This window comes from Leopardus geoffroyi, chromosome A3 (assembly GCF_018350155.1).
Source record: "Leopardus geoffroyi isolate Oge1 chromosome A3, O.geoffroyi_Oge1_pat1.0, whole genome shotgun sequence".
Classification (NCBI taxonomy): Eukaryota; Metazoa; Chordata; class Mammalia; order Carnivora; family Felidae; genus Leopardus; species Leopardus geoffroyi.
In genome coordinates, this window is record NC_059336.1 from 105,767,591 (window position 1) to 105,790,893 (window position 23,303).

The 23,303-nt window shown below is 36.6% G+C and overlaps 1 protein-coding gene across 12 annotated transcripts in view; it reads right to left on the minus strand.

Moving 5' to 3' along the window:
* Nucleotides 1-23,303, minus strand: part of EML4 (EMAP like 4) — a 164,286-nt gene that overhangs the window by 79,964 nt on the left and 61,019 nt on the right. For 4 of the 12 annotated variants that reach the window (XM_045447026.1, XM_045447031.1, XM_045447023.1 and 1 more), the window contains exon 2: nucleotides 11,975-12,157. In XM_045447026.1, the coding sequence (XP_045302982.1) occupies nucleotides 11,975-12,157 (183 nt within the window). Of the gene's footprint in view, nucleotides 1-2,808; nucleotides 2,883-11,974; nucleotides 12,158-21,983; nucleotides 22,329-23,303 lie in introns of those variants that run through there. The other 8 variants (XM_045447029.1, XM_045447019.1, XM_045447021.1 and 5 more) reach the window with 6 other exon arrangements.

The following is a 23,303-nucleotide window of genomic DNA, read 5'->3' on the forward strand; positions in this document are numbered from 1 at the left end:
GATGTTTTAAATTCAGCATAATTATGCTAAGTTTCATCTGAGCTGATAAGTGTATCAACAGATTATTCCTTTTTATAACCCAATACTATTCCATTACATGGATATATCACAATACTTTTATTCATTTACCTGTAGACAGTGGGGTTGTTTTCATATTTTTGTATTACAAATAAAGCTACAAAGAACATAAGTGTACAAGTCTTTGTGGGATACATGCTTTCATTTCTTAAAGGTAAACACCTGGGTTGTATGGTACCTGAATATTTAGCTTTTTAAGAAACTGCCAAATTGTTTTCCAAAGTGGTTGCACCATTTTACATTCCTACCTGCACTGTATAAAAGTTCCAGTTGTTCTGCATCCTTGCAAATACTTGGAACGACCAGTCTTTTTCATTTTAGCCACCTTGCTGAGCATGTAGTGGCATCTCACTGTGGTTTTCATCTGCATTTCCTTAATGTCTAAAAGTACTGAGTATCTTTTTATGTGCTTGACATCCATATATCTTTGTTAGTCATGTGTACGTTTATATATTTTGCCTATTTTTTAAATGGGCTGTCTTGTAGATAAAAGTTTTTTGAGAGATATGTGTTGAAACTATTTTTTCCCGTTTTGTAGCTTGCCTTTTTATTTTCAAAAATCTTTGGAAGAACAAGATTTTTAAATTTTGATGCTCAATTAATGGCTTTCTCCCTTATTATTTGTACTTGTTTGTGTCCTATTTACGACATTCTTTCCAAACCCAAGGTCATTAAAGGTTCCCCCTGTATTTTCTTACAGAAATTTTATGGATTTAGCTCTTATGCTGAGGTCTATGATCCATTTTGTTCATTTTTGTATGGTGTGAGATAACAGTCAAGGTGGGTTTGTTTTTTTGTTTTGTTTTGGCTTATGACCAAAATCTTGAATTCAATTTTTCCTCTTATCCTTTCTTACACCTAATCTTTAACATTTGTTCTGCTACTTGGAATGTTCTTCACCGGGAAGGCTCATCCTCACCTTTTAAATTTCGGCTGAACAGCACTTAGTCAAAGAAGGCTTTTATGATCATCTTACTCTCTTACTACCCCCTTTTATTTCCTTTGCAGTCCTTATCCCCATTTATAATTATATGTAACTCTATTTGGAAACCTTACTTGTTTTGTGCTTCTTGTATGTATCCCTGTGATTTATACTGTGCTTGGCACACAGAAAGCACCTGATCAGTATCTGAAGACTAAATGAATGCAACTTCACCACGACTGCCTCAAATTTCTGTTCTGGATTATGTTCAGTTTTAGCTCTATTCTCCCTATTTGCTATATTACCCTTCTCTTAAAGGCATTGTCAAAACTGCATCAGAATCCTCTTTCTGAAACATGCTGTATGTCTTTGAATTTGATATGCCATCAATAGTAACATGCACCATCATCTTGAATGCCCTATAAGGATGTGCTGCTTGTGAGAACTGTAGGCACAATCAATTGTAAGAAACAGGTGCTGTAATTTCAGAGATGTTAAAATGCAAGAAATATAGGGATTTCAGAATTAATGAATTTCTGTAAATCAACCTGTCGCTCATCAGCTTAAAATCCCTAAATGGTTCTCCAGTGCCCTCCGGATAAGAACTAAATTCCTCAGAAAGGCATAAGAAAACCTTTCACCAAGGGCCCTATCTAACAGTCTAGGTTCATTTCTTAACACTCCCAACCTCACACCTCATGCTTCAGTTTCCTCTGAATTCCTTAACTAAGTACTTTTACTCCTTTGTGCTTTTGCGCCTGGGTTGTCCTTTCTGGCATATGCTAGTCATCCCTGCTTGCCTAAATTAACACATATTCATCATCCATCTACCCATGGGTTTACAAAAGACTTAAAAGCCTTGTTTTACAAAAGAGTAAAAGGCAGTTACTGGCATCAAGGAGTTCAACATCTTGCAAGAGAATCACACTGGCAATGAAAATATGTGGTAAGTACAGTAACAGTGATATGAACAGAGTATGAACAAGTACAAAGGAAAGACACATAACTCTATAAAGATGATTAGGAGCACAGAACTCAAAAAAGATTTCCTAGAAGAAATGCAGAACAAAGTGTTAAGCCAAGTAAAAGATAGGTGATAAGATACTTGGAGCTTACTCTAGTATGTGCAAAGAAACAGACTATAATAGCAAAGTGGGGTGTGTGCGAGTGCATGGAAGAGAGGAGGCAGACAAAAAGCTCTTTGTGTGGTGAGAATGTGAAACAAGAGACAGCAGAGTCCAGATGGGAGAGGTAAACAGCAGTTAGATTATGGAGACTCTATCTACAGAGGATAGAGATCACTAAAAGGGTTTGAGCTGGAAAAAAGGAGTTAGTTCAATTTACATTTTAGAGAAAACCCTCTAGTGGCTATGTGAAGAGCAGATTTTAGGGCAGTGGTCCAAGCATAGATGATGGAGATATGAAATAAGAGCCTGGTAGCATGAATGCAGGGGAGGGGTCAGTTTTAAGAAGTGTTTAGAAGACTTAAAGAATAAGGAGTTCAATTTGGGGACATTGTACATTTACGAATTCTGAAGGACACACAAACAGAACAATCTAGTAAGAAAGACAATTCTGAAGTGCTGAAGCCTAGATCTGGGAACAATTTGGGAACTGGTACTAATAAGTGGCTATTAAAATCATGAAGGTAGATGAGTGCTGATGTCACCTCCTGCAAGGAACCTTCAACTCTGGTTTGAGTTAATTAAGTATTTATCCTAGGTGCTCCCACAGCACCCTGAATTTACCTTTTTAATACGAATTACCTATAATTTTGTAATACTGACCTATCTGTCTTCTCAGTTTACCTGAGGTCCTTTGGGGGCAAAGTCCATGTTTTTTATTTCTTTAATCTCCACCACCTAAAACAGTGCCTCGTTCACTGAAAAGATGAAGGAAACAGACACTGTCAATACAGTAAATGGTGTGGAGTAATATTAATTATCAAGTGCTTGCCAGGTGCTAGGCATTGTCCTAGGTACTTCATAAGTGGTATATCCTTTAACCTTACCCATAATCCTGAAAGGGATTTATTATTATCATCCCAATTTTACTGATGAAGAAATTGGAGAGATTATTAACATGCTCAAGGTTCTATTGCAGTAAGCAGTGAAATCAATATTTGAGTCCAGGCAGAAGGAGTAGTTAAGTAAGGAGAAAGAAATAATTCTGCCTAAGGTAGAGTGACATTTTAAGCAGTGCCAGGATAACACACAGAAACCTACCAGAGGGAGTAGGGGGAAAGGAAATTCTAAGCAGACAATAGTACTAAATCATCAAGGACCCCAGATACTAATGTAAACAGCAAGAGGGGCGCCTGGGTGTCTCAGTAGGTTAAGCATCCAACTTCAGCTTAGGTCATGATCTCACAGTTTGTGGGTTCAAGCCCCACATCGGGTTCTCTGATATCAGTACAGAGCCTGCTTCAGATCCTCTGTTCCCCTCTCTCTGCTCTTCCACTGCTAGTGTTTTCTCTCGCAAAAATAAACATTAAAAATAATATAAATAAATAAATAGCAAGAAAAGGCCAAAGGAAGGTTTTCATGGTCGCCTTTAATCCTACAGTTTAATTTGAAATAGCTCTTGGTACTGGGAATCCTTAGAATTTGGATGAAAGAGTAAATCATCTCCCAAGGTAGAGGCAATGCATTAAGTAAAGCAGAGGCAGGAAACAAAAAGGAACTGTGGGTGAATGCTTGTTTTTCAGTTGAGAAGTCTAAAGTGTATTCTTTGAAATTCAGAATATTAGGAACTTAACTGGAAGAATGGAACATAAAAATGATTATCGAAGTTACACAGATCCATGACTGGAATGCACCATTAGTGCTGCGTGTGTGTGCATATATGTATATATGTGTATGCACACACACACATCCCTCTCCTCTATGGCTTAGACATTATAAAGTCTGAGCCATGATCTCAAAGATTAGCCTACAGGACTGGAAACAGCAGGAACCTCTCCTTTTTTACAAAAGTATAAGTAGTTCTATTTCTGAGCAGGAACCTGGCTGAAATAGAAATTTAGGCTAAAAGTCTATAAACCAGGAAGGTATTTAGTTTTAATTAGAGTAGAAACCATCATTAATGCCAGCTGAAGGCCAACAATAGTTTTTATACTTTATGATGACATAAGAATACTAACCATATGTTTTATATTCCTTGATGACAGACCCAAGCATAGGACCTTTCTGATAACTTAGCCTGACAGTTCCTAAATACTAATGACTATACTATACTCTAGACTCACACAGTAAAGTTATCACTAGAAACTGTTCCATATTCAAAATCACAAAATCTAAAATCCTGGCTAACCTAATCCCTAATATTCTCTTAATCTTGGATCTATCCCAATCCCCTCTCTAAACCAGTTTTTTTTTTTTAACCACAACTTCCTGCTTCTAAAACTTTCTACTCTCCACATTCAATTTAACAAGTACTTACTGAGTCATCCCAAGGCTAGCTGTTAGTAACAAACTGTCCCTGCCTTCAAATAGATTATAATCTAGCAGGAACATCAAATATACATACCAAAACAGACTTTTAAAACTTTTTAAATGATTCCAAGAAGAGACAAAGAAATGGAAATATTGTCAGGAAATAGTTTGAACCTTAAAAGATGGAAAAATATGGCGGGCACCTGGATGGCTCAGTTGGTTAAGTGTCCAACTGTTGATTTCAACTCAAGTCATGATTTCTCGGTACGTGGAATTGAGCCCTTTGTTGGGCTCTGCGCTGACAGGGCAGAGCCTGTTTGGGATTCTCTCTCAAAATAAATAAACATTAAAAAAAAAAAAAAAAGATGGGAAAATTTTTGATCAGAAGAAGGATAAAGATGGTCCATGGAGGAAGAACTCTAGCTGACACTCAAAATTTTTTATTTATCTCAGATTCTCTATCATATGCCCCACAGCTCCAACTGCAGACCTCTTCCACTCTCTTTATATTTTCAAGCTCCTTTCCTTTTGTCTCACAGGAAGGTGTACTTCAGTCCTTTCAACTCCTAATGGCCACTAGTTTTTTGAAAGTATATTTTGAGTTGAAATGACCAAAGATAGATTTGACTTTCATATAGAAATGGAACTCTATAGATTTCTGGCAACGGTAATTGCTGCCTGGTCTGAGGCAATATCTACTCATATACTTCTATATGCAAAGTGCATCTTAGAAGTCTTCGATCTGTTGTCAAATAATAAAACACTTCCATCTCCTACCACAATCACCAGTCACTTTGGCCCAAGGGCCCACCAAGGAAATTCACTTTCCAACCAGATTAGTATAATTTACTTATCAACATCATTTACAGCAAACTTATGACAATTTCTGTCTTTTCCCAAATGTTATCTGGAGTAAGAGGCAATGATACAGACCTGTGCCTGTAGTTATCCCAGTTTCTACACAATTAGGATTGTTTTTTTTAAGAAAACAGATACTCTTTACATTTCAATTTTGCCTCTGGGCTCTCTCATTTCTCAAATGTCATCTGCAATGCTTGATACTTTTGGTTTACCAGCAGTTTCCTGGTGTAAAATGACTGATTCTCATCTTCAGATAAATTTGACTCCTTTGCTTATATACCATTGTATACTAACAGCTTGTCTTCACATAATGCCGCTGGACTGTGTTCTCAAATTACATTCATTTGGTCACCCTGAGAGGTCTTAATGGGTTTCCCAGGCACCAGCTGTGACATAATTTGTCTTCCTGGCAGCTAATCTTGCCAAAGTGTTCCCTGGGCCTTCCCGTTTGTTCCAAAATACAGGTAATTTTTTTTTCCTTTTGGCAGGAACTCCGTTACAACTGCTACACATATTATGAACATATGCCGTCAAAAGGAAAAAATTCTCCAACAGAAGAGAAGGTATATGAGAAACTTAAATGACTGGCTACCTTAAAAACTACTGGGGGGTGGAGGGGATGCCTGGGTGGCTCAGTCGGTTAAGCGTCAGACTTTGGCTCAGGTCATGATCTCTTGGTTTGTGAGTTTGAGCCCCACATCAGGCTCTGTGCTGACAGCTCAGAGCCTGGCGCCTGCTTCAGATTCTGTGTCTCCCCATCTCCTAGCCCCTCCCATGCTCATGTTCTGTCTCTGTCTCTCAATAATAAATAAACGTTAAAAAAAAATTAAAAAAAAAAAAAAACTATTGGGAAAATTTCTACCTTAGTTAAGTGTCGAGCATAATATACTGAAGAAAAAAATGGGGCTTAGCTTTTAATACCGCTGGCACATGAGAAGGAATAAACTAACAGAAGAGTACTAAAAATACTGAAATGACTAGTTAGGTGTGCTTCTGACTTAGACATCTACTGAATGGTAATATTACTACGAAGTGACACAGTAGAATGTCATTAAACCAGCAGCATACACAACATTTAGTTTTAGTCACACCTAAAGCTATGTCCCCCCCCCCCCCCATATCACCACCATCTAGCAAAATTAGTTGAATTTATCAATAAGGAAGTTAGCCTATACTTTTAACCACAGTTTCATAAAGAGCTTTCACACTTATTTATCCAACAGGGGGTTAGCCTTACTTCTAAAGAAAAATCCTCTAAAAAAGTGTAGCTATCTAAGCAAATGATAGTGAGTATTCTCCTATCAGTAATTTATGTGAAAGTGAATACAATAAATTCTAATTTTACAGAGGACTAAAAAACAATTCACATAGAAGATAAAATTTTCCACAGTATCAGAAATTACTTTTTCAATAAAGAAAAAATATACAAGGGGCCCCTGGGTGGTTCAGTGGGTTAAATGTCGGACTTCAGCTCAGGTCATGATCTCATGGTTCGTTGAGTTCGAGCCCCACGTCAGGTCCATGCTGACATCTCAGAGCCTAGAACCTGCTTTGTATTCTGTGTCTCCCTCTCTCTGTCCCTCCCCTGCTCGGGCTCTGTCTCTCTCTCTCTCAAAAATAAACAAACATTAAAAAAAAAAATTAAAAATATATACAAAATTCCCACAAAATAATTTTATTTTTTAAAAAGCATTTTATGAAAAACTTCATTTATTATAAAATACTTTGCTTAAAATGATCATTACAAATATTCATAATATAAATCCTGTTTAATATCAAAACTGACAGTTGATCTTTATTAGGCTATATACAAACGTCAATAGTGAAGAATCACCTAATATTTTCCCAATAATTTCTATTGTATATTATAAACTCCACGATAAAGCTGTTTAGAATTTCCAATAATAAATTTATTTTTTTTATTTTATTTATTTATTTTTTTTTATAATTTTTTTTTTTTTTTCAACGTTTATTTATTTTTGGGACAGAGAGAGACAGAGCATGAATGGGGGAGGGGCAGAGAGAGAGGGAGACACAGAATCGGAAACAGGCTCCAGGCTCTGAGCCATCAGCCCAGAGCCCGATGCGGGGCTCGAACTCACAGACAGCGAGATCGTGACCTGGCTGAAGTCGGACGCTTAACCAAGACTGCGCCACCCAGGCGCCCCTCCAATAATAAATTTAAAACCTTTAAATACATATTTCTCTAAGTATCAATATTGGCAAACAAAAATTAGTCAAGCAAATTTTTCCACTAAAAGGAACCAGAGTAATTCTTAACAATGAATTATGCTCATCTCTAAAATAATATCTCCCTGGGGCGCCTGGGTGGCGCAGTCGGTTAAGCGTCCGACTTCAGCCAGGTCACGATCTCACCATCCGTGAGTTCGAGCCCCGCGTGGGGCTCTGGGCTGATGGCTCAGAGCCTGGAGCCTGTTTCCGATTCTGTGTCTCCCTCTCTTTCTGCCCCTCCCCTGTTCATGCTCTGTCTCTCTCTGTTCCAAAAATGAATAAACGTTGAAAAAAAAAATTTAAAATAATATCTCCCCAGATTGTTATATAATCAACTCCCCCTTTAATCTATTTTATAGACAGCATTTCAAAGCCTGCATCTAACTAAGTAACTTAAAGAATAATCACTAGTAGGCTACCTGGGTGGCTCAGGTGGTTGAGTGATTACTTCGGTTCAGGTCATGATCTCACGGCTCGTGGTTCGAGCCTTGCGTTGGGCTTTGTGCTGACAGCTCAGAGCCTGGAGCCTACTTTGGATTCTGTGTCTCCCTCTCTCTCTGCCCCTCCCCCATTCACACTCTGTATCTCTCTCTCAAAAATAAACATAAAAATTTTTTAAAAAGTCAAAAAAAAGAAAAAAAGAATAATCACTAGTGGACCCCATTTCAGAATGTAACCATGTTGGCACATTGTAAGAAGAGCAGTCATAGTAAGCTTATAAAGTACAATTAGTGGAAAGGAGCTCCCTATCTAATTAATAAGGTTATTAATAAGGATTAGGAGTTGATAGTATGTGGGGGAAAAAAAGTTCCAATGTAGCAGCTGCAGATGGCTCTGTAACTCCAGAACTAGGTTAAGTCGTCACTAAAGAGCCTTAAATAAATCTGATCCTAAATTCACTTCAGAGACAAAAGGAATTATGAGTAAGGACAACTAAACAAAGACTAGAAAGAGTAACTTACAGAAAGTATGTCCCTGGAGAACAGGAACTACAGCTATTTAATTTTATTTGTATTTTGTGACATTGGAACAGGTAAGTACGAAGTAACTGATGCATCATACAAAATTTACCATTGTCTATCAAATTTTTAAAAAGCAGTCTTTAAATTTCTCTATAAATGGGTGCCTGGGTGGCTCAGTTGGTTGAGCGTCCAACTTCAGCTCAGGTCATGATCTCACACTCCGTGAGTTTGAGCCCGCGTCGGGGCTCTGAGCTGACAGCTCAGAGCCTGGAGCCCACTTCAGATTCTGTGTCTCCCCCTGTCTCTGCCCCTCCCCTGCTCATGCTCTGTCTCTGTCTCAAAAATAAATAAAAAAACATTAAAAAAATTTTTTTAATTTCTCTATAAATATTTTTTACTCAAATATCTTGGGAAATAAAAAAATCAGAAAAAAGTGTTTAAATTTTTCTCAACACAAAATTATAACGTACTGTTGTTTTAGCATAATAAAAAAATTTTCAATGTTTTTTAACTAGTATGACCTATTTAAAATAAGCTTTCTTTTTTAAAAAAATCTTTTTAACGTTTATTTATTTTTGAAAGAGCGAGTGAACTGGAGAGGGGCAGAGCGAGGGAGACACAGAATCTGAAGCAGGCTCCAGGCTGTGAGCTGTCAGCACAGAGCATCTGGGGCTCAAACTCACGAACCATGAGATCATGACCTGAGCAGAAGTTAGACGCTAAACCGACTGAGCCACCCAGGTGCCCCTGAAATAAGCTTTCAAAAATATTGTGGATAATAACCAAACACTGTACCATTTTCTTTTTCAGAATTTAAAATATTTATACAGTCAGAAGCTGAGGTTACATGTCAATTATAAATGGTAAGTGTGTTCTTTCTCTACACCAAGTTCACCTTCCCTTTAAAGCCCACACACACTAACTGATCTGGCTCCTCATTCTACTCTAACTAAACTCCAGAATCTTCTTATTAAAATCAATTTATAACCAAATAAAGTTCTTCCTGGCTTGATTTTGGCAGTCCTCAAAGCTGGTTCTCAAAAAAAATTTAAGGACTGCAATATAACATTATTAGCCAAAGTGGTTTCTATGAAATCTTTTGCCAAACTTTCCAGTCCCTTATCCCTTGTCACTGACACATTTATCTTACTAACCACTAATGGAGCAGATCAACCCAGCCACCTGTCTAAGTCTCCACTATTAACTACCTAGGCCTAGAGTGTTTGAAGGTGGGAAGTATAAGAATGGGAATCACATTGTGTGTGTGTGTACACACACACACACACACACACACACACACAATCACATCTTCTTTACCCATTCATTTATTAAAAATACAGCATAGGGAAGGGAATATAGTCATTAATACTGTAATAATGTAAGGTATGATAATGTATGGGGACTATCATGGAGAGCACTGACTAAACAGAATTGTTGAATCATGATACTGTACACTTGAAACTAACATAACACTGTTAACTATACACTTCAATAATAAATTAAAAATAACTTAAAAAAAAAAAAGAATGGGAACCACACAATCAGAATGCACCACTTCAATGTTTTCAAGGTGACTCAGCACTTCCTTCATATGTCTATGGTCTCCTATTCTCTAGTTGTTCCAATTACCCCTTTTTTCACCGGTAGGAACTGCCTTACCTTTTTAGAGAGCATCACTGTCTCCTGAGGAAAAGTGGTAAGGAATCAAAGCTCCAGCCCTGACAACTGTGAATATTTAGTGACCCCCACATAGTTTTAGCTCTTTTCAGTCTATCCCAGAAGAAGGAGTCTTCTAAGACCAATAGTTTCTTACCTGTGCTACAGTTCTTGTCCAAACTCTCAGGAAACCTGCCTCATCAATTCCCACTCCCTATTCATGTTGGCATTAATATCTTCCTCCATGCTGTCTTTTGCCCTCAACTTATCTTTATCCTCAAGTCTATAACATCTTAAACAATAAAAATTAAATTAAAGCTGACCTTCAATTTAACATCTTCCTCTAGTTACTACCATCTTTCTTCCCTCAGGCCTATTTTTTGAAGAGTGACTATAGTTGCTACCCCCAATTCCACAATTCTCGTCAACTGTAATTTGATTTGCAATCCTACCACTCCACTACAATTGCTTGTGGAGGTTTCTAGTAACCTCATAAATGCCAAATCCAAGGGTCACCTCTCAGTCTTTGTTTTATTCAATCTCTTTGTAGCATCTGGCAACATGAATCACTTTTTCTTTGCTGAAATACTAGAGCTCCCAAGAGAACTATACTGAGCCTCGTTCTCATTTTACATCCTCTTTCTATGGCTCCAACTATTATCCATAAGCTGAATATTCCCAAATTCTTCCTGCTAGCCAAGATTAACATGAACACTAGACCTATAATTCAGCTATCTATGTGTCTACCTCCACACCATGTAACTTCAAACTCAACATTCAGAAACTGAATTCATAAATATCCTCACTTTGCCCATTGCCAAAATGGGGGACAGTTATGCCTATGTCCATCTACTCTATCAAAAAAATTGTAAGATATATGAAATAATAGATTCAGTTGCTTAACATAAAAGAATTTAAAAATCTTTCTGGGTGGTTGGAGGAAGGGAAAGGCCACACAAGATCTGCTCCAAACTTAGAATAATAGCATTCTAATGACTGTTTCTCTCAACCTGTGAAAACCCTTAATATCTAGAAGTTAAAATTAACACGGTACTGGGGTTGGTAATAAATTTCAGAGCTTAAATTCTTCAGAACTTTTCTCACTAATGACCACAGAAGGCTTAGAATAAGGTTGTTTGAACTATGACTTTTATCATTTCTGTAATGGTAAGAGGACTGACTCAAAAAGTACATGGGTGGGGCGCCTGGGTGGCGCAGTCGGTTAAGTGTCCGACTTCAGCCAGGTCACGATCTCGCGGTCCGTGAGTTCGAGCCCCGCGTTGGGCTCTGGGCTGATGGCTCAGAGCCTGGAGCCTGTTTCCGATTCTGTGTCTCCCTCTCTCTCTGCCCCTCCCCCGTTCATGCTCTGTCTCTCTCTGTCCCAAAAATGAATAACGTTGAAAAAAAATAAAAAAAAAATAAAAAATAAAAAAAAAAGTACATGGGTGCCTATCTACTATGTTCAAGATACAATGCTAATTAATTACTATGGGAGACACAAAAAGAAGATTCAATTCCTGCCCTCAGTAAATTTGTTATCTAGTTGGAAAATACTAAATTCACACAAATACTATGACATAAAAGCTGTATGTACAATCAGTGGTATTACAAAAATATTCCTACTTAAAATAATAAATAGTAAACTTTCAGAATTTCTTGGGAATGAAAAAAAAAGGCAATGTAACAAACTATAGTTATAGCTAATCCAAAAGACAAACTATAGTTTCATATTCTTGGTTTAATGTCACTGATAAAATACACAGGTTTTACACATTATTGCAAAGTAAGCTGCAAAAAGCAAGACTTTTCCTACTTTAATAAACAATTACCTTTACTTGGAACTGATTTTTTCACTGAGGCTACATGATCTTCGGAGATTGCAAGACGCCTCAAAACATCAGCCAAAGCTGCCTTTAGCACAGTGATTTCATCTTCTTGTTGTTGAACTCGTAACTCAAGAGCTGAGAGGCGATCTTGAACGTCGGAAGTACTTGCAGCAGAAATACTATCATCTATAAAATGAAGAAGATGGTTTTTTTTTTTTTTTAAGTAAACTGTTCAAGAAAGAATCTAACAACAAATAAAGAGATCTATTCAGGGGTGCCTGGGTGGCTCAGACGGTTGAGCTTCTGACTCTTGATTTTGGCTTAGGTCATGATCTCACAGTCGTGGGTACAAGCCCTGAATTGGGCTCTGTGCTGACAGCATGGAGCCTGCTTGGGATTCTCTCTCAAAATAAACAAACAAACATTTAAAAAAACAAAAAAGATTCTCCCTTTCCCCGTCTCTCCCCACCCTCCTACCTCTGCTCACACTCACTGTCATGCTCTTAAAAAACAACAAACAAACAAAAAAAGGAACATAAAGAAGATCTATTCAGGTAAGTCTTTTAAAAGATGACAAAAATTGGGGGAAAAAACAAACCCATCATTTTTACACAGATTAACTTCTGTAAATATTTTCCATAGCTATTTGAATGAATTAAAAATAGGAAAAGTTAATATATCTGACATAAAACTACAATTATGAAAATTTTCCCCATGATCAAATTTTCCCCATTATTATACTATAACCTTAACTAGTTTTTTCATCAAAATTTTCTCTAAATAGATCACTTTGGAGACTTCTGGAAACTTGCAAGATAGTCAAGTATCCAAAGTATCCTTTAAATTATCACATCATTATCCTACTTCTCTATGAAAATAAAAAAGGAGTACAAATCACTTCACAGTTTTGCTTTATGTATAAGACTGCGAACCACTCACCTTCAGCATCAATGATCAGAAAGCACTCTTTATTTCTGTCTTTACTATTATACTCCCCAAATGCCACAAGATATTGCTATATATTCTTGTTTTTTCTTACCCGATGTCCCAACTCTTAAAAAAGGAAGTGTGGTTTCTATAAAGCACACAGCTAATACTTATTTGTTAGGTATGTAACAACAACAACAAAAAGACTAAAGTTTAACTATAACATAGCAATTACAAACTACTTCCAAAGCTATGTAACTTTAGAGCACACTGTTAGCAGTTGGGTCAGTCAGAACCCAAACATATAGAAAGATCAATAGCTGTTGGCTAATGCACTATAAGCACGAAAATTCAGATTCTTACAAGAAGTATGGTTTGGACCACAGTTTTATAAACTGGGTCAGTTATTCACACAATAAAGGCATAGTGTGCCATTTTTCTCCTACTGAGAGAATGTGTTATCCATCTTCTTAAAAAGACAATTTAACTCAAAGTTTGAGTTAAAACAATTCAGCATTTAAAAAGCAAGGCTATCACCACTTTGTTATGGAGCCGTAAACAATATTTATGTTTAAGATCACATATGCCAACAGACCTCTCAGGTATACATATGTACTCTCTTTTTTTTTTTTTTTAATTTTTTAAACGTTATTTTTGTGAAAAAGAGAGAGAGAGAGAGAGAGAGAGAGAGACAGAGCGCAAGAAGGAAGAAGGGGAGGGACAAAGAGAGAGGGAGACACAGAATCAGATGCAGGCTCCAGGCTCTGAGCTGTCAGCAGAGAGGCCGACATGGGGCTCGAACCCATGAACGGTGAGTGAGATCATAACTTGAGCCGAAGTCAGACGCTTAACGGACTAAACCACCCAGGCATCCCACACTCTCTTCTGCTTTTAGAGGTATTTCATGCACAATCTTTGAGAAGTACCAGTATAGAATGAAAATTTATCTTCAATTTAGACTTTAATAACGATTAGTGGTATAATCTTAGGCAAATTCTCTGAATCTCAATTTCTTCATCTTTAAACAGGTTAAGAGGAAGGTGCCTAAACATGTTTGATATCCAACAAATGTTAGGATACAACAGAAAAGGACAATAGTTGTAATTTGAGTGCTTTGGGTGCATTTGTTACATAAAAGGAGTTCTGTCAAACTGAGATGCTTAAGAAAAGGACTAGTAAGAACAATTCAGTCTCTCACTTTAGAAATTTTAATATTTGAGGCCTCTTTCATTTCCACAGTGGCCCAGCTGAATTCTAGCTGACCCACACGCTTTGTGCGTTCTATTATGTCACTATGATTTTTGTCTGCCCAGAATGCCTTCCTATTTTCCTTCTTCTGGTTGGAAGAAAAGCACCTCTTCTCTTTTGTGGAACTCTACCATTTTCTGACGTCCCATTAGGGCTGTTAATCAATGATGCCTCATTCTCCCCTCTACCACCCTGCACTATTAATAGGTTAACCATACAAAATGGCCTTTCAAGTTGGTAAAAAATATTTACTGGCAATTTCATATGGTTTAATCTACTACTACTTACAGGAGTGGTTGTGAGATGTGGGCTAGGCCAAATGGAATCCTCCCAAGTTTCCCAGAGGCGGAGCTGTAGTCCATCCTTCTTCCTGGTTTGCTAACTAAGGACACAGACCTAGGGCCATTAGTGACAGAGAGTCTTAACTGCCCTGAGATGCAGTTCTAGTCTCTGAAATCCAGGACCTTCCATTCTCAGAGTTGCTCTAATATTCCTCCTAGCTAATTATATCTACTAATAAATTCCCTTTTTGCAAGCCATTTCTTGTAAGCCAAAGGTCCTGATGAAGACAGTAAATAATATGGATGTGCCATTCTACACTGTTCTCAATTTATGAAGGATGAGTTATATGATTAAATTGCAATCACAACATATTTATGTGATTTTTATAAATACATAATCTTAATTATTTTGGGAAGGCAGCAGAGCCTGGTGGAAAGACTATCAGACTATAAAGTCAAGGTTATACAGCATTTTACTACTGACATGGTACTAGTTTTCATTTTTGTCAAGTCATTTAACTTTTCTAAACTTTTTTTTCTTAGTGACTGAGGTTTTTATTATGTGAAACGTGAAATGAAGGGTGGTTCAGCTTGTAAAAATCCTACCATGACCTGCTAGATACTGTGATAAGACACAAGGACAATTTTTCAAAGGGCATAACAAATACAAGGTTAACTATTAACAATGTCCTGCGTTTATATTGTACCTTTCATATCATTACCTTATCCCCCTCCTCACACTATCTATATTTGATATTTGAGGAAATAGCTCAAGAAGTTAAACAGCCTTGCCCAAGGTCACCAAATCAGTCTTGATACCTGAGACTCAAACATAGGACTCTTGGCTCACAATTTAAGTGCCCCTTTAGTGTATTTCATGCTACATTCTTAACAATAATCACAGGAGGACCAAAAAAATGTATTTTTTTTTCCCACAAAGCTACTAAAGAGTTATAACTACTGAGTGACATAATCATGTTTTTGTTTGAAAAAGGTAATTTTGGGGGCGCCTGGGCGGCTCAGTCAGTTAAGCATCCAACTCTTGATTTTCGCTCAGTTCATGATCTTGTGGTTTGTGAGTTTGAGCCCTGTGTCAGGCTCTTTACTGACAGCTCAGAGCCTGGAGCCTGCTTTGGATTCTGTGTCGTCCTCTCTCTCTGACCCTCTCCCGTTCACACTTGGTGTCTCTCTCTCTCTCTCAGAAATAAACATTAAAAAAATTAAAAATACATAAATAAAACAAAGCTTCATATTTATATATGTATATATTGTACACATAGAAAAAAGTCTAGAGGGATACACATCAAACTGGTGACTGGGTTATTTCTGATTAGGAGAATGAGATTGGAAAGAGAGGAGTAAAAAGTAATTTTCGCTTTTCAGTGTTAAGTATTTCTATATTACCTGAAATTCACCATAAAAATGTATAATATGTTAATCTTTTTTTAAGTTTACTTATTTTGAGGCAGGAAGGGTTGTTGTCTTTAACACAGCCTCTTTTCTAGCCTTTGCAATCAATGAGTAAAAATTTGCATTAATTGCCTTATATTCTAGCATGTTTTTAAAAAAAATTTTTTTTAACATTTATTTTTGAGACAGAGAGAGAGAGAGAGAGAGAGAGCGCGCGCATAAACGGGGGAGGGGCAGAGAGAGAAGGAGACACAGAATCGGAAGCAGGCTCCAGGCTCTAAGCCATCAGCCCAGAGCCCGATGCGGGGCTCGAACTCACAGACTGCGAGATGGTGACCTGAGCTAAGTTGGACGCTTAACTGACTGCGCCACCCAGGTGCCCCTTCTAGCATGTTTTTTAATAAAATTGGAACACTGTGCATGGAACAAACTTGCTTTAAGAAATCAAGCTCCAGGGGCACCTGGGTGGCGCAGTCGGTTAAGCGTCCGACTTCAGCCAGGTCACTATCTCGTGGTCCGTGAGTTCGAGCCCTGAGTCAGGCTCTGGGCTGATGGCTCAGAGCCTGGAGCCTGTTTCCGATTCTGTGTCTCCCTCTCTCTCTGCCCCTCCCCCGTTCATGCTCTGTCTCTCTCTGTCCCAAAAATAAATAAACGTTGAAAAAAAAAATTAAAAAAAAAAAAAAAAAAAAAAAAAAAGAAATCAAGCTCCAGAAGCAATGCATTTTAGCTTAAGATTAAGTAACATATAGGGGTGCCTGGGTGCCTCAGTTGGTTAAGCGTCCGACTCTCAATTTCAGCTCAGGTCATGATCTCAGTTTGAGACCCACGTGGGGCTCTGTGCTGACAGCGCAGAGCCTGCTTGGGATTCTCTCTCTGCCCCACTTGCTTTCTCTCTCTCTCTCTCTCTCTCTCTCCCTCTGCCTCTCCCTCTCTCCTACCGTTTTATAGGTAAATAAACTAAGACTCTAGGTACTCAAGTGTATTACTCTTGGTCAAACAGCAAACTGGGGTTAGAATTGCTCCCTGAGATGACTCTAAAAAATCCATCGCTCTTCTCTATTTTGAAAACTTTGTTCTTACTTTTTTCTCATGATCTAATGCACCACACTCTCTCTCCTTCACAAGACATACCTGTTCAGTAAATAGAATATATCTATTTTCTGGGAGCTTTTTACACTTCCTTTTCCTAATGTAAGTATACATTAGCTCCTTTTCCTTATACCACAATAAGCTCTCATTTCTTTGCTCCTTTTCAAGATAGTTTCTAGCCTTAAAAGTTACTACAAATGAATCCTCAAGGGTTGTTAAACTCATTGGGGGGGGGGGAGGGTTGAGGGAGGTGAATGGAGAGAGAACGGAGGTCCATAAACCTCTTATCTATCAGTCTACTCTTATTTGTTGGCATAAGTCTCTTTTATTAGTGGTGTAAGCAAATTTATATGTAACTAATAGACTTCAATATTCAATATTATTGTGTTAAAACTACAATGATAGCTGTTCATTATGCTTTTACTACAATGAATCAGTTAATTTGGCTTCTGAGTTATTCAGAAATACATTACCTTTGCAGAGATAAACATATTCTATTCTAAATATCCAAAAGTTGGCAATCCAGCAACACATCAGAATGAGACATGCCTATATATTCTAGTACCTTTTCAATGCTAATGATTTTATGTAAATCTTTCTAAAGTAAAATACTTTCTTGCCTTCTTGACTAAGACATACAATTCTAATTTAGCCACTTCTCGATGGCTCAATCTTCATTGAGAATACTAATTACTTTGTGCTACAAGTACTGTAACAGAATGATGCACTAGAGGCTATTATATTTCTAATTAAATAACTCAAAGTATTACATTTTCAAATTTCTAATCTTTCTTGATACCTTTTCTGCTTCACTATTTGCAGTTAGGATTAACTATGGCTGTCTATAGCAACATTCTTTCCCAATCTAACTTCCTAAATTATGGTATACTGGATAACCAAGCTTTTTGTTTATAAGAAAATAATCTTTGAAATTAGAACTTCTTCTATTTAAAAAATTATATTAGAATGTATATTATATACACATGCATTATATATATGATTTATACAATCTAAACAGAAAGGGAGGAAAAAAAAGCAGCCTTGGACCTAATATTAGTGTCACTGGAGGCCCAGAGAAAGAGAAAAAGATTCTAGCTGATAAAAATATGTAAATGATGAGTAAACTTCCCAAGTTAAATTAAAATTTACAAATTCATTAAAATTAAGTATATAATGAAGTTATTATCTCCACCACACACTAAAATAAAATCCAAGTAAATTAAAGGATTAAAGATAAAATTATAAAACCTTTAGTAAGTAAGAGAGAATATCTTCATATTTTGGAAGTGAAGGAGAGGTTCCTAAATGAGACACAGAAAGCACTACCCATAAAAGTAAAGTCTGATACTTATCTACATTAGAATTCAGAATGTATGCACACTAAAAGACACGATAAAGAGAAAAAGCAATTTACAAACTGGGAGAAGATAGTTTTAACACCTATAACTGGTAATGAATTACTATCCTGAATAAAGAATTCCTGCAAACTGGTAACAGAAAAATTGGTAAAAATCTCGACTAAGCATCACAAAAAGGAACAAATGGCCAATGAACATATGAAATGAGGCTCAAGCACCTCATTAATAATTTTGGAAAGCAGGGGCACCTGGGTGGCTCAATCGGTTAAGTGTCCAACATCAGCTCAGGTCATGATTTCACAGTTTGTGAGTTCAAGCCCTGCATCAGGCTCTGTGCTGACAGCTCAGAGCGTGGAGCCTGCTTCAGATTCTGTCTGTCTGTCTGTCTCTCTCTCTCTCTGCCCCTCCCCCACTCACACTTTTTTCTCTCTCTCTCTCAAAAATAAGCATTTAAAATAATAAAAATAAATAATAATTTTGGAAAGGATAATTAAAACCATATAAAATACTATTTTATACTCACCAAACTGGCAAAACATTCAAAGTGTGACAATATCAAGTGTTCCCAGGGATACAGAGTAATGTGAACTCTCCTACATTATTGCTAGGAGATATAAACTGTTTCAATGACTTTGTGGGGAGGAGGGGGGGAACCCAACCATGGCATCATCTGGTAAAACTGAAGATGCACACATCTATGACTCAGCAAGTTCACTTCTAGGTGTATATACCCTATCCTACAGCTGGACTGGCAAGCGTTTTCTGTTAAAGAGCTAGATAAATATTTTAGCTTTGCAGACCATAGAGCCCCTGTAGCAATTCCTCAGATCTGCCTTTATAATACAAAAAACAGCTATATATAAATATGTAAATGATTGGGTATGGCTATGTTCCAATAAAACTTTACAAAACAGGTTATCTACCAGGTATTCCCAGTCTCTGCTCTTGCACACATATACCAAGAGGCATGTTCAAGAATGTTCACAACAGCATAGTTCAAAATAGAAACACTGGAAAAAAATCTAAATGTTCATCAACTGTAAAATGGGTAAATAAACTGTGATACAAACATTCAACAGAATAATACCGAGTGGTAATGCAACATCATGTATGAGTCCAAGGAATATACTGATAAGCATAAAAAGCAAGTCAGATAAACTTTATAAAAATTCAAAAAACACAAAAATAAGTAACACATTATTTAGAATAAAACTATAAAGAGAATAATATACACAAGATTTGTGACAATAGTTACTTCTGGTGACAGAGGGCAAGGGCTAGTATAGGGAGGCATCCACAGATAACATAACATCTGTATCATAAAAAAAAAAGAATTTTGGAGATGAGTAAATTATAGTTGGTTTCCTCATTTCATTTTTTGGAGAACCATCTTTGCACATTAAATTTTCCAAAACAGATAAAAAGTGGAGTTGTACTTCCAAAAAACTCTGAGGTTTTATGTCATAAAAACAACTAAATAAGATGGTTTTTATGACAGTTTGAGGCTAATGGTAGGACCCTTAATTATTACCTATAAATCTCTGGGGGGAAAAATAGTTCATTTCAGAAAAGTATATTATTCAGTACACAATACCATTCAAAGAACAAATATTAAAAAATGTTTTTAAATGGTCTATGATCTCCCCTTGTTAAAAACACTTATGTTAAGGCACTGGCAGGATTTACTGGGTAGAAAGACAATGCAAATTAGAAGATTAGAGGAGCTAATAAAGATGAAGAAACATGAGAAAATAGTAACAATACCATGCATTGTTTACAGCTGAAAAAAATATGGCACTAGCTTAAAGGACTATAAATAGGCAACTGATTAAATGGTTGCACTATGGTATACTATGTACTCTTAAAAAGGATGATGTATATTTATAATCATAAACAAGTTTATTAAGAGTGACCACATACTATGAAATAAAAAATATATAGACAAAAAATTTGCAAGGCAACAATTACCGTGTATTTTGTGTAGAACTGTATATCTACAGGTATACATGTACATACAGATATAGAGACACTAGAGGTAGGTCTCAGAGAAGTGGGATTTCTGAGGATTTTTGTTGCCTTATACTCTTTTAAATGAATTTTCTGTGCGCACGTGCGTGCACGCACACACACACAATTCTGTGTAAATAAAATTTAAATTATTTTCTCAGAAAAGAAAGCAAAGTTAATTTAGGCTGTGATGTAGAATTTTCAATGCAAATTTGGTTAATTTATAGATTTTTATGCTTTATAAGAACAGAACCCCCTCATGAGAAGTTTCATGGGGCTGTGAAGAGGATCTGGAAGAAACAATTTTGGCCAATGAAAGCATTTCTGTAAAAAGTATGAATATAAATGAGACTCAAAAAGAATATTCTCAGGCTAAGAAGAGACACAAAAATCAATACAATACATTCAAAGGAAGAGCTGGTCTTTAAAAATTATTTGTTTATAACACAAAACACAATTACAAATGATTTGCCATGTTAGTAAATTCATATCAGAAGGAATTTAGCAACTTAAATGATTTTTTTGTTTTGTTCTAAATTGGAATTGGTTGTCTTCAAATATTGCATAAAGACAGAAATACTTAAGGACTATATCAACAAGTAATGCACTATGTGTTCTACAACAGCTAAAATTTATTTGTGGAAATAAACCAAAGAAAATATATTCTAAAAACACAGCCGCTCATAGGAAGATATATTTATATTTATGCAGGAATTAAGGTTTCCTATTTATCATAATATTCTATTTCAAAAGTCACATTTTTCTCTCAAAGTTTTAATTAAGTAAGGCATTTAAATTGCTAAAACCTTGGATATTTTATTTTGCTAGTAAATGACAATATCAATTACCTCCAGTTAGCAATATGATTCTATGAAAGTAAGACTGGCTTCTGGCTTCAATGAAATAACACAAATAATGTTGCTTATTTTCCATTTTTAAAACTAAGTGTTTTTCCTTGTAATACAGTCTTACTAAAACTTCATCTACTAGCATAAAAGAGAAACTGTGTTAAGTAAAAAAAACAAAAGAAAAACAAAGCAAAACATACACACACACACACACACACACACACACACACACACACACACCCCGAAAAATATTTTTGCTACAGTACTCTGAGCATGGTGGCTGGTCCCAGGGACAGACTTTACTTCTTTACTTATTCTATCACCAGGATTAATTCACAATTAAAATGCCCCCCCCCCCAACTCTTACTTAATTTAACAAAAAAAGAATTAAAAACAGATAATTCTGCTTTTGATGAAATTTTCTGGTTAGACTTCATAGAAGCAAACATCAAGCTTAATTACATAATTTATGATTTGCTATTATTTTAGAGAGGCATTTTTGAATTATTTTCCATTAAAAGCTGATGTTTTAATTTTTTCCCTCAAGAATAGTGTAATGGCCATCCTTTGTGGGGGGCAGGGAAAGAACAAGTTGAGCAAAGCCCACTCTGCCCTCACAAAAGGATTATATTTATTTACATAGTGGGTTCAGTCTTAAATACTTTGTAAAAGTATGTAAGCAAATATTTATGCCATTACTGACACATATATTTAAAGAGAGGAGGGGGGCGGGGGGGGGGGAGAAGAATGGATCTAGGTTCACTCCCAGTCCTCAGACTTCTTTTGTCATGAGTAAAGTCTGTGAGACAGGTTTTGAATTCGCGGGAAAGGAAAGATACGTTACCAGTGCAGAAGTTCGTAAGTGTAGAGGAAACACACACTGAAGCGAGACCAGGCAAGCTGTCTTCCATTCTTGCCACCTACGTTACAAGCAATATAAACCAGTTCTGTCTACGTTTCCTGCTGCCTTCCCAGATAGTTCCAGAGCAAATCCCAGCTCTCTAAATCTCACGACATACTTTACATTCTGAGGAAATCCTCCCGGTCCAGATGGCCTACCACAAAGCACTTCTATGTTGGCACAAATAAAAATTTCTTAAGATAGCTCTTCTCCTGTCCCTTTGCTCTCTGAAGTAAAGTTTTCTACTTATTTATAATGAGAGACAAAGACACTGAAGGAGAGAGAGCAAACAGAGCATGCAGCCAAAAGGGGGTAAAGATACAGACAAAAAACTTTGGCTGCTTTGGGGAGTGGCTAAACTCCAGGCATAGGCAGAAACACATGAATTAATACACCACATGAATGAATATTCACTACAATAATTTGGTTGTCCTCAGACTTTTCTGATCTTCTTTTAATTGATTAAGCATAAGGTGCAACTGCTTCAAATACAAAACTCAGTTTTTGCCTTTTGAAACTGAAACACAAAATATACTCAACAGTTTCTATAAGTAACACAGTTAAAGCCCCCAAAGTATTTTCCTCTACTAGGAAATAAAAAAATTAAGAATGTGTGTGCAAAGTGGCAAATCTCATTTCCTTTATTCCTTTTTGTTTTGAATAAAATAAAATCCACTGTTACTTTAAAGAAACTAAAAGAATTATCACTTTTCAATGATTTTGGAAATTTTAGTGTTAAAACTAACATGGCTGATTCATTATAAGCATTGTACTTAAGTGAGATGAATGTACAATGAGAACAGTCATTTTTCTTAATTCACTTAATTTCCCAAATTACTGTAAAATAGTACAACTGCACGAGTAATAAACAATTTTTAATGCTTATTTATTTTGAGACAGAGAGAGCAAGCAAGCGAGCATGAGCAGAGGAGGGGCAGAGGAGAGAGAATCCCAAGCAGACTGTGAGCTGTGAGCACCTTGATCCCACAACCTGGGAGATCATGACCTGAGCCCAATCAAGAGTCTACAATGCACTCAACTGTGACCATGAGGTAGTGAAGACGGAAGGGGGAAATAAATGGGTGAGGGGTGGAGACAATGTTGCGGAAGGATGATGATGGGGTTTTTGCTCCAGATAGAAGGGCAATGTATTTTCAGGGTTTGGGGAAAAAAATCAACAACAAAGTGATGTGTACTAATATGAAAGGACATACAGGAAAACTCTAGTTAAAGAAGATGTGAAGGGCTAAAATAGAAAATACA